A 15248-nucleotide genomic window follows, 5' to 3' on the forward strand; every position below is an offset into this window, starting at 1 on the left:
TGTATTTCTTTTTATTATATTCTCAACCTCTACATTCAACATCCAGCTTATTTCCCATGGCTTAAAAATTAAAGATACTTCATGTTTACTCAAATTATCTATTTTTGTTATTTTATGTCTAATTTATGTCATGTTAATATGGTAATATATACATAAATTTTAGATCCATCACTTTAAATAGTTAAGAAATAAAAAAAATCCCTTTCAATATGTTTTATTACAATGCTAAGTATAGAATATGGTAAAAAAATTTCAAAATATCTCATATAGCAATATATAAAGGGAATAAAATCTTGAGTTTAAGCCTCAAAGGTTGCTTTGTAGAATTTAAATCTAGTAGGATCTGAGATTTGATAACTTATTCCTCCTTTCTACTTCCTTTTTTAGATAAATATAGAAGCGCCAGCCTTTTCTTTTGGGGGGGCATGAAAAAATGGCCTTAAAATGGAAAAGTAATGAAACACTTTAAACCAGCAAACAATTCTCTGTCAAACCTTAGATAAGGAATATAGTACAGCATTGTTTCAATATTGATAGTTCAAAGCTTTTCATTGTTTAACTGATAGCAGAATACTATGTTGAAAACTGCAATATAAAGCCACATTATCCCATGTGTTACACAAGTCAGAGATATAAATGTGGCATGTTCACTGATCAAGACATTACAATTAAACACTTTACCAGTAAATAAATTAGCAAGCATAGGTATATGTAATATGAACATGCTAACAATAAAGGCCCAGTATGAGATATTAAATGGGTATATTTTGCTCACATAAAATCTGTATATTGAAGATGTTTCCTACCACATATACTATTATAATGCTCCCATTCAAAATAATCTATTATGCTGAGCTGCTTATGAATGTCAGGTCCATGAATCAAGGCAAATTGGAAGTGGTCAAACAAGAGATGGCAAGAGTGAATGTCGACATTCTAGGAATCAGCGAACTCAAATGGACTGGAATGGGTGAATTTAACTCAGATGACCATTATATCTACTACTGCGGGCAGGAATCCCTCAGAAGAAATGGAGTAGCCATCATGGTCAACAAAAGAGTCCGAAATGCAGTACTTGGATGCAATCTCTAAAATGACAGAATGATCTCTTTATTTCCAAGGTAAACCATTCAATATCACAGTAATCCAAGTCTATGCCCCAACCAGTAATGCTGAAGAAGCTGAAGTTGAACGGTTCTGTGAAGACCTACAAGGCCTTTTAGAACTAACACCCAAAAAAGATGTCCTTTTCATTACAGGGGACTGGAATGCAAAAGTAGGAAGTCAAGAAACACCTGGAGTAACAGGCAAATTTGGCCTTGGAATACGGAATGAAGCAGGGCAAAGACTAATAGAGTTTTGCCAAGAAAATGCACTGGTCATAACAAACACCCTCTTCCAACAACACAAGAGAAGACTCTACACATGGACATCACCAGATGGGGAACACCAAAATCAGATTGATTATATTCTTTGCAGCCAAAGATGGAGAAGCTCTATACAGTCAGCAAAAACAAGACTGGGAGCTGACTGTGGCTCAGATCATGAACTCCTTATTGCCAAATTCAGACTTAAATTGAAGAAAGTAGGGAAAACCACTAGACCATTCAGGTATGACCTAAATCAAATCCCTTATGATTATACAGTGGAAGTGAGAAATAGATTTAAGGGCCTAGATCTGATAGATAAAGTGCCTGATGAACTATAGACAGAGGTTTGTGACATTGTACAGGAGACAGGGATCAAGACCATCCCCATGGAAAAGAAATGTGAAAAAGCAAAATGGCTGTCTGGGGAGGCCTTACAAATAGCTGTGAAAAGAACAGAAGCGAAAAACAAAGGAGAAAAGGAAAGATATAAACATCTGAATGCAGAGTTCCAAAGAATAGCAAGAAGAGATAAGAAAGCCTTCTTCAGCAATCAATGCAAAGAAATAGAGGAAAACAACAGAATGGGAAAGACTAGAGATCTCTTCAAGAAAATTAGAGGAACATTTCATGCAAAGATGGGCTCAATAAAGGACAGAAATGGTATGGACCTAACAGAAGCAGAAGATATTAAGAAGAGATGGCAAGAATACACAGAAGAACTGTACAAAAAAGATCTTCACGACCCAGATAATCACGATGGTGTGATCACTGACCTAGAGCCAGACATCCTGGAATGTGAAGTCAAGTGGGCCTTGGAAAGCATCACTACAAACAAAACTAGTGGAGGTGATGGAATTCCAGTTGAGCTATTCCAAATCCTGAAAGATGATGCTGTGAAAGTGCTGCACTCAATATGCCAGCAAATTTGGAAAACTCAGCAGTGGCCACAGGACTGGAAAAGGTCAGTTTTCATTCCAATCCCAAAGAAAGGCAACGCCAAAGAGTGCTTAAACTACTGCACAATTGCACTCATCTCACATGCTAGTAAAGTAATGCTCAAATTTAACTTAGTATATATTATTAAATATTTGAAAAAATCTTTCACTATTCCAAGCAGTAACCTATTTGATGGTCTAAAACAGGTGTCATTCCTCTTTTACATGTTAGCTCTCAGATATTAAAAATTAGCGATTACCTCCCCACTGCCTCCCAACCTCCTTCTCAAGCTGTCCTTCCACAGGCTAAACACACCTAGCTCCATTAGTGTTTTCTCATCATTTCCAGTTTTCTCAGCCTCATGATTTTCTAACTCTCAAGCTAAGTCAAGTAATTGAAATATGTTCTAAGTATTACATTACTCTTACTTTATTCTGCCCTAGATATTTATCCTCTATTTTGTTGCATATATCACATTTCACTGAAGATTACAAGAAGCTACACTTATTACAAGGAGAGTAAAAATTCTAAAGCACAAGTCACTCTTTGGGATAATATATGCACTTCCATTTTTGCTTCAGATCTTCATATCTTACACAATGAATTCTAAACAGCAAATGTAATACTATTTATACTTTAAAAATTAGACTGGCAGATTTTATCTCCAAAGCATTAAATACTAAAGAAGTAGCCAGACCTGAGAACCTAGTTGTCATCACTGTATTACTTTGACAGTACAAAAATGTCATGAGATTCTTTAAGTTAATTTTTATTGGAGTATAGTTGCTTTATAATATTTAGTTTCTACTGTACAGCAAAGTGAAAGGACAGAATATACATATACGTATATTCCCTCTTTTTTGATTTCCTTCCCATTTAGGAAGGAACCATAGAAACAACTGAGTAGAGTTCCTTGTGCTATACAATAGGCTCTCATTAGTTATCTATTTTATACATAGTATCAACAGTATCAATCCCAATCTCCCAATTCATTTCTCCTCAGATGTCATGAGATTCTTACCCCACCAACTGCCTCTTTTAGCATAATAAATTATTTTACATAATTTGAGGAATGAAAACACGAAATCATCTAACAGTAGTTGATATCTAGACTATATATACTATTCTCACATTTTTACTCCTCTTTCCTGTTTTTGTCTATACAAAAATTTTAAAATGCCAATGTGGATGTGTGCATACTAAGTTGCTTCGGCCATGTCTGACTCTTTCCGACCCTATGGGCTGTAGCCCACAAAATACTGGAGTGGGTAGCCATGTCCTCCTCCAGGCGATAGTCCTAATCCAGGGATCAAACCCATGTCTCCTGCAACACCTGCATTGAAGGCAGATTCTCTAATGCTAAGCCACTGGGGAAGCCCTTAAAATGCCAGAATCATTTCTAAAAGTAACACGGTCTTCTATAAGACAGACTCTCTAAATCAAGAGCAGTTAGGTAAGTAGTTAAAATTTTAGCTGTAATCAACAAATGAGAGGAAGTTGTTGTCTTTTAAGTTACATACCTAAGATCAGCTAAAATTTTAAAATAAAGAAATGCAGTACATGCAGGTAAATGTATAACAAATATTTAAACATCTACTAGTGTTAGTTGCTCAGTCGTGCGCAACTCTTTGCAACCCCATGGACTGTAGCCCACCCAGTTCCTCTATCTATGGAATTCTCCAGGCAAGAATGTTGGAGTGAGTTGCCATTCCCTTCTCCAGGGGATTTTCCCAACCCAGGGATCAAACCCAGGTTTCCTGTATTGCAGGCAGATTCTTTACCATCTGAGCCATCAGGGAAGACCCATTTAAACATCTACTGAGTGTCAAGGGACAATACTTAAGGAAAACAAGTTCTGAAAAATCCAAGAAAGCCCTGGAAGGAGTCCTCTGGTTCCCTGCAATAAGCATGAAACCTATTCAGGATTCAATTTTCTCATCTTAAAAGCAGAGAGAAATAATTTCTACTTCACTGGGTTGTTATGAAAAATAAATGAAGCCATATGGTATTTGGAAGCTAATCAATAAATTTATTTCCCTTTTCTGCCCCCTCCCCAACCATCACTGTAGTAACTGGCCAAGCCATGGATCAGAGTATGCTTACAAAAATTAACCTGAGGACTGCAGATATTAACTATTTTAGAGAATTCTCAGCAACAGCTCCTAAAATGTCTAGGATTAGGATCTAATCCTAGATCCTAAAATAACTCTAGGATTATCTCGAAGAGCTGCAGAAATAACTTCCTATTGTTTAAAAATGGTTTTACTTTGCAATTCTATAGAAAAGTATCATAAAGACAGAAAATACTGATTGAATCTAACAGTAGGCTTAGTTTGCTTAGAAATAGCCATTATCAATAGTCTACATTTTCAATATACAGTTTCAATATTTTTGTTGATAAAATTCCTCCTTAAATTGAGAATATTAGAACCTCGTATATTTTACATACTATAACTCCATTACATTACTATCACATTGTTTTTATAATCCATGCCATTGAACTGTATTATTGAAACTGAAAAACCATATGTGCTGTTTAAAAAAAAAATCTCTTTGGATGATGTCCAAAATGATAGAATGAATCGGGAGTTAACAGAAGTCTACATAAAAATGAATCTCCTTCTGAACATTCCACTTATTTTATGATCATCACTATCCTAGAGAAGCTTTTTTTACTTATATAGCTTATTATCCTTTTGATTGGAGAGACTTCCTTAAGCCATTCAACCTAATATTTTGAGAAAAGGTGGTTTACTTGTTTTAGGGACCAGAACTTAAAAGTAACAGGCAATGATACTAGGAATTCACAGGTATTATCAGTCATGCACTGGGGAAAAATGGACAGAAAAAAGCATCAATGCATTGATGATATACTACCATTTTATTCAAGAGCATACAAATTCTTAATACAAACTATACAATTGTAATTTTAATATTTAGTTTGCTATGTACATCCTTTCATGCTACATGAATATACTATTAGAGAATCCAAATGTCAGCTTACTAAGATCAAAGAAATGCTGCCAGAAGGCTTCCATCCACTTCTGAAGATCTTCTCTATTGTCAGCTGAAAATATATGAGTTTCAGCCTGTCCAGCAACAGGGTTGATGACAGAGAAATTATTAATTCTTTTCGTTTTATCCTTATCCACTGCCCGAATTCTGGTTTCCTAAAAATAAGACAAAACTGATGTTTAACAAGAGACTATTTCTGTAATGATCAAATAAATGTGTTATTGCATAGCTACCATGTTTATACCAGATGCAATTACAATCTTATTGCTGATCAGTTGAAATTTAAAATACGTAATTTTGAGAATTTTCAACATACAAGCTCAAATCAAGAAAGTTTTTAAAAAATACTTTAAAAATACTGAGTAATGTTTCAAAGTATACTACACGTAGCACCAATGTTAAATTACATGAGATTAAAACATAACCTCTGTTGATCTCTCAGTTTAAGTAGGAGTTTGCTGTCTTTTATATACATCTTAAAATTTGTAATAAAACAAGTAAGCATGTTATAACTGTAATGAGTTATGTTAACTGTATTTCCAACAGTAATAAAATAATCAGTAAAGTATGTTTCTTACTCTAATATTCACTCATAGAATACAGTGTTATCAGTTAAAGCAGTAAAATCATAATGTAACATTTACATAATGTAGTAAAGTTAGGCTTTCATCATTAACATTTATTTCATATGTAACATTCATTTACCAAGCTCATAGCTAAAGATCCATAAAGTAATATAAATTTGAAAATGGTAAAAAAATTATTTTTTAAAATGATGAATGCACCACTTTATAACAAAGGCAACCGCTTCATACATGCTGATACTCTAAACCTTTTCTTTAAATTTTTTTCAGTATTTATTTTTGGCTGTGTTGGGTCTTGTACTGGACATGGGCTTTTCTCTAGCTTCAGCAAGCAGGGCGGAGGGAGTGGGGTGTTAACTCTTCATTGTGGTGCACGGGCTTCTCACTGAGGTGGCTTCTCACATTGGGGAGCACAGGCTCTAGGCAAACAGCCTTCAGGAGTTGCAGCTCAAGAGCTTTAGAGCACAGGCTCGGTTGTTCCATGGCATGTGGATTCTTCCCAGATCAGGGATCAAATCCATGCTTCCTGCCTTGGCAGGCAGATTCTTATTCACTGTGCCACCAGGAAGTCCCAATCTAGGAAAAAGGAAAGTCCCTTTTTTCTGAGTGCTAGTAGGTATGACACCGTGTGATCCGTCTTGTGTTTATGGGTAGAAGAGACTATTCCCAAGTCACATATATGCATTGCTATGTCATGTGATAAGCTAGCAACTACAAGTAGTTTCCAAGGAACTATGGAAAAAAAGTCTGAAATAGACCTATAAAGCAAAGATAGTGATCTGGCTGCCTGGATAATGACTGACACTTACATTTTTCTAGCACAATGCTGTTCACTAGAAATATGTTGTGTGCCACATAAGGAACTTAAGATTTTCCAGTAACCAAATTTAAAAAAGGTAAAATGAAACTAGTGAAAATAATTATGTAATAATTAATATATTATTTTAAAATAATATATTTTTGTAACCCAGATATTGAAAATATTTTAATATGTAATTAACTAAAAATGTTGAGATATTTTACATTGTTTTTTTCACACTAAAGTCTCAAAAAATTCCAGTCTGTATTTTTAGTTACACTATATGTCAACTTGGACTGGCCACATCTTAAGTACCTAACAGACACAAGTGGCTAGTGGCAACTGTACCGAGTAGAGCAGTTCTAGAGCTGGATGGCTAAGCCTACTGTAATGAATGCAGAATACTTGGCTGGCAGTTACAAAGGCTGGTTCAGAGTGGGAAGACATTATTCACTTTATACTGAATATAGAATGAAGAGAATCTGTGTGTAGAGTCACACACCAAAACCGATATATACATTTAATCATGTCCTATGTAGACATTTTAGAACTAGCAAAGAGTTTGGAAGAAAAGCTATCCATTCTCTGACAAACAGATAAATATGAGCAGGTGAACACCATACAGAATACATAAATTCTTTTCTGAAGGAACTCCTATTTAAATATCATGAGAAAAAATGTATGCTATATAAAGTAGTTCAGTTCAGTCGCTCAGTCGTGTCTGACTCTTTGCAACCCTATGGATTGCGGCACATCAGGCTTCCCTGTCTATCACCAACTCCCGGAGCTTACTCAAAATCATGCCCATCGAGTCAGTGATGCCATCCAACCAATCATCCTCCATTGTCCCCTTACTTCCTGCCTTCAATCTTTTCCAGCATCAGGGCTTTTCCAATGAGTCACATCTTCGCATCAGGTGGTCAAAGTATTGCAGTTTCAGCTTCAACATCAGTCCTTCCAGTGAATATTCAGGACTGATTTCCTTTAGGATTGACTGATTGGATCTCCTTGTAGCCCAGGGGACTCTCAAGAGTCTTTTCCAACACCAAAGTTCAAAAGCATCAGTTCTTTGGCACTCAGCTTTACTTATAGTCCAACTCTCACATCCATGGAAAAATCATAGCTTTGACTAGATGGACCTTTGTTGACAAAGTAACGTCTCTGCTTTTTAATATGCTGTCTAGTTTGGTCATAGCTTTTCTTCCAAGGAGCAAGCATCTTTTAATTTCATGGCTGTAGTCACCATCTGCAGTGATTTTGGAGTCCAAGAAAATAAAGTCTCTCACTGTTTCCATTGTTTCCCCATCTATTCGCCATGAAGTGATGGGACCAGGTGTCATGATCCTAGTTTTCTAAATGTTGAGTTTAAAGCCAACTTTTTCACTCTCCTCTTTCACCTCATCAAGAGGCTCTTTAGTTCTTCTTTGCGTTCTGCCATAAGGGTGGTGTCATCTGCATATCTGAGGTTATTGATATTTCTCCTGGCAATCTTGATTGTTTCTCATGATGTACTCTGCATATAAGTTAAATAAGCAGGGTGACAATATACAGCCTTGATGTACTCCTTTCCCAATTTGGAACCAGTCTGTTATTCCATGTCCAGTTCTAACTGTTGCTTCCTGACCTGCATATAGGTTTCGCAAGAGGCAGGTCAGGTGGTCTGGTAGTCCCATCTCTTGAAGAATTTTTCAGTTTGTTGTGATCCACAGAGTCAAAGGCTTTGGCATAGTCAATAAAGCAGAAATAGATGTTTTTCTAGAACTCCCTCATTTCTTCAATGATCCAGCGGATGTTGGCAATTTGATCTCTGGTTCCTCTTCCTTTTCTAAATCCAGCTTGGACATCTGGAAGTTCACGGTTCATGTACTGTTGAAGTCTGGCTTGGAGAATTTTGAGCATTACTTTGCTAGTGTGTGAAATGAGTGCAACTGTGCAGTAGTTTGAACATTCTTTGGCATTGCTTTTCTTTGAGACTGGAATGAAAAATGACCTGGAATTTTGAGCATTACTTTGCTAGTGTGTGAGAGGAGTGCAATTGTGCAGCAGTTTGAACATTCTTTGGCATTGCCTTTCTTTGGAATTGGAATGAAAACTGACCTGGAAAATGTTAAGTAGAAGGACATGTGCTCATTTTCTCCTGTAAGAACTCCAAAACTACAACTCCTTGCTGAACAACTGTTGATTGGAGAATGTTGGATCCCACCAGAAAAGATACCCCATGTCCAAGGGCAAAGGAGAAGCCCCAGAAAGATGATAGGAGGAGCGAAATTGTGTTTATAATCAAACCCCTTATCCACCAGAGACGCTCAGAGGGCTCAAACAAACCTTGTGAGCACCAGGACCCATAGACCCCACAGAGACTGAGCCAGAACTGTGTTTTGAGTGTCTCCTGCAAAGTGCCTGCTGCAGGGGCAGGGGCTCTGGGTGCAGCAGACCTGGGTATGGCATAAGCACTCTTGGAGGAGGTCACCATTAACCCCACCATAGAGCCACCAGAACTTAACACAGGACTGGGGAAACAGACTCTTGGAGGGCAGAAACAGAACCTTGTATGCATCAGGACCAGGAGAAAAGAGGAGTGACCCCACAAGAGACTGACCCAGACTTGCCCGTGAGTGTCCAGGAAACTCAGGCGGAGGCGTGGGTCAACGATGGCCTACTGCAGGGTCGGGGGCACTGAGTGCAGCAGTGGGTGCATGGGACCTTTAGAATAGTGGGTCACCATTACCTTCATTACCGCCATCATTGGCCTCAGGTCAAACAACTGGGAAGGAACACAGCCCCACCCAACAACAGAAAATTGGATTAAAGATTTACTGAGCATGGCCCTGCCCATCAGAACAAGACCCAGTTTCCCCCTTAGTCAGTCTCTCGCATCCGGAAGCTTCCATAAGCCTCTTATCCTTATCCATCAGAGGGCAGTTCAGTCCAGTCCAGTCACTCGGTCCTATCACACTCTTTGTGACCCCATGGACTGCAGCACGCCAGGCCTCCCTGTTCATCACCAACTCCCGGAGTTTACTCAAACTCATGTCCACTGAGTCAGTGATGCCATCCAACCATCTCAACCTCTGTCATCCCCTTCTCCTCTTGTCTTCAATCTTTTCCAGCATCAGGGTCTTTTCCAATGAGTCAGATCTTCGCATCAGGTGGCCAAAGTATTGCAGTTTCAGGTTCGGCATCAGTCCTTCCAATGAATATTCAGGACAGATTTCCTTTAGGATTGACTGGTTGGATCTCTGTGCAGTCCAAAGAACTCTCAAGAGTATTCTTCAACACCACAGTTCAAAAGCATCAATTCTTCGGTGCTCAGCTTTCTTTATAGTCCAACTCTCACATCCATAGATGACTACTGGAAAAACCATAGCCTTGACTAGATGGAACTTTGTTGGCAAAGTAACATCTCTGCTTTTTAATATGCTGTCTAGGTTTCGATCCCTGGGTCAGGGAGATCCCCTGGAGAAGGAAAAGGCAATCCACTCCAGTATTCTTGCTTGGAGAATCCCATGGATGGAGGAGCCTAGTGGGCCACAGTCCACTGGGTCGCAAAGAGTTGGACACGACTGAGCGACTTCACTTCACTTCAGGTTGGTCATAACTTTTCTTCCAAGGAGTAAGCATCTTTTAATTTCATGGCTACAGTTACCATCTGCAGTGATTTTGGAGCCCCCCAAAATAGTGTCTGCCACTATTTCCACTGTTTCTCCATCTATTTGCCATGAAGTGATGGGATCAGAGGGCAGACAGAATGAAAACCACAATCACAGAAAACTAATCAAACTGATCACATGGACCACAGCCTTGTCTAACTCAATGAAACTATGAGCCATGCCCTGTAGGGCCACCCAAAATGGATGGGTCATGGTGGAGAGTTCTGATAAAATATGGTCCACTGGAGAAGGGAATGGCAAACCATTTCAGTATTCTTGCCTTGAGAACCCCATGTAGTTACAAAGCTTTGAAATTTTCAAATATCGTAAAATATAAGGATTGGTAACTTAGAGACAGTCTATCCTGTAGTTTTTTTAAAAAGTAGGAATGTATCTTCAGAGGATTATTATTTATGGCCAATATTGTAATTTTATTGTAACAGGATCTTTTTACACTCTTATGCCTTGGAATAAACTTCAGGAGTTAAGTTCATTAAGTAATTACTTATACAGTATTCAATAATGCTGCCCTAAATGGCATCTGGAGCCTTTGAATACATGTAATCAACCTTTTCAAATATAAACCTTATTATCATTAGCAGAGAATGACTTAAATCTCAAAATAATCTTTGATATATTCCTTTCAACCTAAATAAAAGCTGTTGCAGATATGGAGGGCTGCAGTGACAACCCTCTATTGCTGTTAATATTTAAAAACAAACCTGAATGATAAAACACAAACTATTCTTATTTCGCATTGTTGCTGAAACTGTGATTCTCTCCATTCAAATCGATCTTAATACAAATTCTGACTATCTTTTGTATTAGGTTGGTACAAAAGTAATTGTGGTTTTGAACCATGAACTGAAAATCATTATAACTAGGCTTAAACACATCTTTATTAATCAAAATAGGAACCATTACAATAACACATTTTTGCCAATGAGAACTAAGTTTGTTATTCCTACAAAGTAAAAATTCACGCTTTACAATTCAATGAACTCTTGGAAAGCATTTTCTGCCTCCTACTGGTTGTGCAAGTGTTTTGCCTGCAAAAAGTTATCCAGGTACTTGAAGAAGTGGTAATCTGTTGCCAAGCCGTCAGGTGAATATGGCAGACGAGACAAAACTTTATAGCCCAATTCATTCAACTTGAAGCACTGGTTGTGTGACGTGAGGTCGGACGCTGTCATGGAGAAGAACTGGGACCTTTCTGTTGACCAGTGCCAGCTGTAGGCATTGCAGTTTTTGGTCCATCTCATTGAGCTGCTGAGCACACTTCTCAGATGTAATGGTTTCACTGGGATTCAGAAAGGTGTATTAGATCAGACTGGAAGCAGACCACCAGTGACCATGATCCTTTTTGGGGTACAAGTTTGGCTTTGGAAAGTGCTTTGGAGCCTCTTCTCGGTCCAATCACTGAGTCAGCTGTTGCTGGTTGTCACATAAAATCCACTTTTTGTCACATGTCATAATTCAGTTAAGAAATGGTTCATTGTTGCTGCATAGAATAAGAGAAGCTGAAACTTTAAAATGACGATTTCTTTTGATTCGCGGTCGGCTCATGAGGCACCCACTTATCAAGCTTTTTCACCTTTCCAATCTGCTTTAAATGCCAAATGACCATAGAATGGCTGAAACTGAGTTCTTCAGCAACATCTCCTGTGGGTTTAAGAGGATCAACTTCTATGATCCTCTCAACTGGTAGTCGTCAACTTCAGATGGCCAGCCACTGTGTTCCTCATCTTCCAAGCTCTCGTCTCCTTTGCAAAACTTCTTGACCTACGCCTACACTGGATGTTTGTTAGCAGTTCCTGGGCCAAATGCATTTTGTTGATGTTGCGAGCTGTCTGTGCTGCTTTCTGATCCACTTTGAACTCAACCAAGAAAAAAAAAACACTAGAATTTGCTTTTTGTTTAACACCATTTTTATAATCTAAAATAAACATAAAATAAACAAGTAATGTCATTGGTAAAAAGATATAAAGCAAGATATGCACATTAAAATGATGTATAACCTAACCACATTTATTTAAGAATGTATTCCAATATCAAATGACAAAGTTCAACAATGCAAAACCACAGTTAAATTTGTACCAACCTAATATACAGACTTAAAATGGATTTAATTTTTAAATAAGATTTTTATAGATGAATAGGCAGAATTTTTAATAATACCAATATACAATTTCAAACAAAAATAGCTATGTGGAAAATCTGACAACTTGATCATTTATATCCTTCTACAAGAAAACAGTACAACATAGAAATACTGAGCACTCCATTAACTCTGATAGCCATCAGTTCAGTTCAGTTACTTAGTCGTGTCTGACTCTTTGCAATCCCACGAATCACAGTACTCCAGGCCTCTCTGTCCATCACAACTCCCGGAGTTTACCCAAACTCATGTCCATCGAGTCGGTGATGCCATCCAGCCATCTCATCCTCTGTCGTCCCCTTCTCCTCTTGCCCCCAACCCCTCCCAGCATCAGGGTCTTTTCCAATGAGTCAACTCTTCACATGAGGTGGCCAAAGTACTGGAGTTTGAGCTTCAGCATCAGCCCTTCCAATGGCCGATAGCCATAAGTACCACTAAATCTTTATAACACGAGAGGATTTTTAAAGGTACAAATGAAACAGAAGATATCATCTGAATTAACTTCAATATGTTATCATCCAAAATAATTTAACTAGTGAGAAACTTTTTTCAACCAAGAAAGTGTATATCAAAGAAAAAGTGATTAAAAAGTTTCTGATAATGTCAGAAAGTTCATGCTATCAGTTTTTCACTGTGGAAAAAGTATCAGTAATAGTGCTCAGGACTTCACTTCCCAACAAGGAATGAATTAGAAAATACATGGTGCATTTTAGGACTGGCAGTCACTACGGGCTTGCACAATGTGTACATGTGGTGAGTTTCTCCTCTCAGCAGGGTGTGAAGGCGAACAACGTGGGTATTCTTGCCCCCATTATTTACACCAACTAAAACACTGCCTGGTACCCACTAACTGATTGAGAAATATTTGATGAATAAATGCATAACAAAAGAGCCACTCTGATAGCAATTAAAAGTTTGCTACTGAAAGACTCAGATCCTAGAGATAATCCATAGTCAGTCTTTATAGATGAGCAAACATGTTCTGAGATAAGTGTTCTCTCCAAGGTCAATTTCTTGTTTTGCTTTTGCTAATTCCAAAACTTTTAGCTGATCTGAGAGGCTTTAGAATAATACAAATACAATCTGAGAAGTCAATTTTGTAACAAAATACAATTAACTCAAGTCAAAAAGTTTTTCATTATTTTGAGTTAAAACTGTACTTTAACTTCTCTGTTTCTGTGGTAATGGAAAAATACCATATCAGAAATAGATGTATAATTTGTTTATCTTACTTTTGAATATGTGACTTTTAAAATGTCTACTATATACTCCGATTTTTATACTATATACTATGATTTTTAAATACTCTTTCCTACTAAATGGAATCAGAGTTCTTTAGAGAAATGGTTCATTTCCAGCCTGGCTCAAGAAATAGAATAAGCCTGGAACATCTTTCCTACCAGAAATCAAAGATTACTAAGGTTGTATCAAAAAGACTCAAGAGTAAACTTGAAGACGCTTCCAGTAGCCAATTAGAGGGCAACTGAACGTCAATAAGAATTACTACAGAAATGGTTTGATGCATGGAAAGTCTTAAAATCCACAAATTCATGATATTTAAAAACTAACTCATTGATCACCTCTGAAGGATGCTTGGGAACCACCTCATAGTTTTGGTAACTAGTGTATTAACTGTTGGAGAAGACTCTTTAGAGCCCCTTGGATTGCAAGGAGATCAACCCAGTCAACCCTAAAGGAAATCAACCCTGAATATTCATTGGAAGGACTGATCCTGAAGCTCCAACACTTTGGTCACCTGATACAGACAGTCAACTGATTAGAAAAGACCCTGATGCTGAGAAAGATTGAAGGCAGGAGAAGTGGACGATAGAGGATGAAATGGTTGGATGGCATCACTAAGTCAAAGGACATGAGTTTGAGCAAGCTCTGGGATATGGTGACGGATAGAGAACCCTGGTATCCTGCAGTCCATGGGTATGCTGCAGAGTCGGACACGACTGAGCGACTGAACAACAATGAAGTATATAAATGCAAAAATACAAGCGTTTATCCCGCCTTTCCTTTAAGAATTGTCCTTCAACCTAATAGCTGATAAAGCTGAGATATGCCAGCAAATAAACGAAAGAATGTTAAAAACAGCACCAGTTTGGAATCCCTGATGAAATAAAGAATTTATATAATGTTCATCAACAGACATTAACATGACTGGAAGACCCAGACAGTATTATACATCTATTGATAAAAAGAGTCACATATATTCTTACCAACAAACCAACTGTTGTTATTGCTTAGTCACTAAGTCATATCCGATTCTTTGTGACCCCATGGACTGCAGCACACTGGGCTTCATTTGTCCTTCATTATCTCCCAGAGTTTCCTCAAACTCATATTCATTGAGTTGGTGATGTCATCCAATCATCTCATCCTCTGTCTCCCCCTTCTCCTTTTGCCTTCAATCTTTCCCAGCATCAGGGTCTTTTCCAATGAGTCTGCTCTTTGCATCAGGAGACCAAAGTATTGCAGCTTCAGCATCAGTCCTTCTGATGAAAATTTAGGGTTGATTTCCTTTAGGATTGACTGGTTTGATCTCCTTGCTGTCCAAGGGACTCTCAAGAGTCTTCTCCAACACCACAGTTAAAAAGCCTCAATTCTTCAGTGCTCAGCTTTCTTTATAGTCCAACTCCCACATTCGTACATGACTACTGGAAAAACCATTGCTTTAACTACACGGACCTTCGTCGTCAAAGTGATGTCTCTGTGTTTTAATAAGCTGTC

The 15248-nt window shown here is 37.9% G+C and overlaps 1 protein-coding gene across 3 annotated transcripts in view; it reads right to left on the reverse strand.

Moving 5' to 3' along the window:
* RTKN2 (rhotekin 2) overlaps positions 1-15248 on the reverse strand; it is a 113391-nt gene that overhangs the window by 7274 nt on the left and 90869 nt on the right. For all 3 annotated transcript variants that reach the window (XM_027530703.1, XM_027530705.1, XM_027530704.1), the window contains one exon: positions 5311-5476. In XM_027530703.1, coding sequence (XP_027386504.1) covers positions 5311-5476 — 166 coding nt within the window. The remainder of the gene's footprint in view (positions 1-5310; positions 5477-15248) is intronic.

Source organism: Bos indicus x Bos taurus, chromosome 28, assembly GCF_003369695.1.
Source record: "Bos indicus x Bos taurus breed Angus x Brahman F1 hybrid chromosome 28, Bos_hybrid_MaternalHap_v2.0, whole genome shotgun sequence".
Taxonomy (NCBI): domain Eukaryota; kingdom Metazoa; phylum Chordata; class Mammalia; order Artiodactyla; family Bovidae; genus Bos; species Bos indicus x Bos taurus.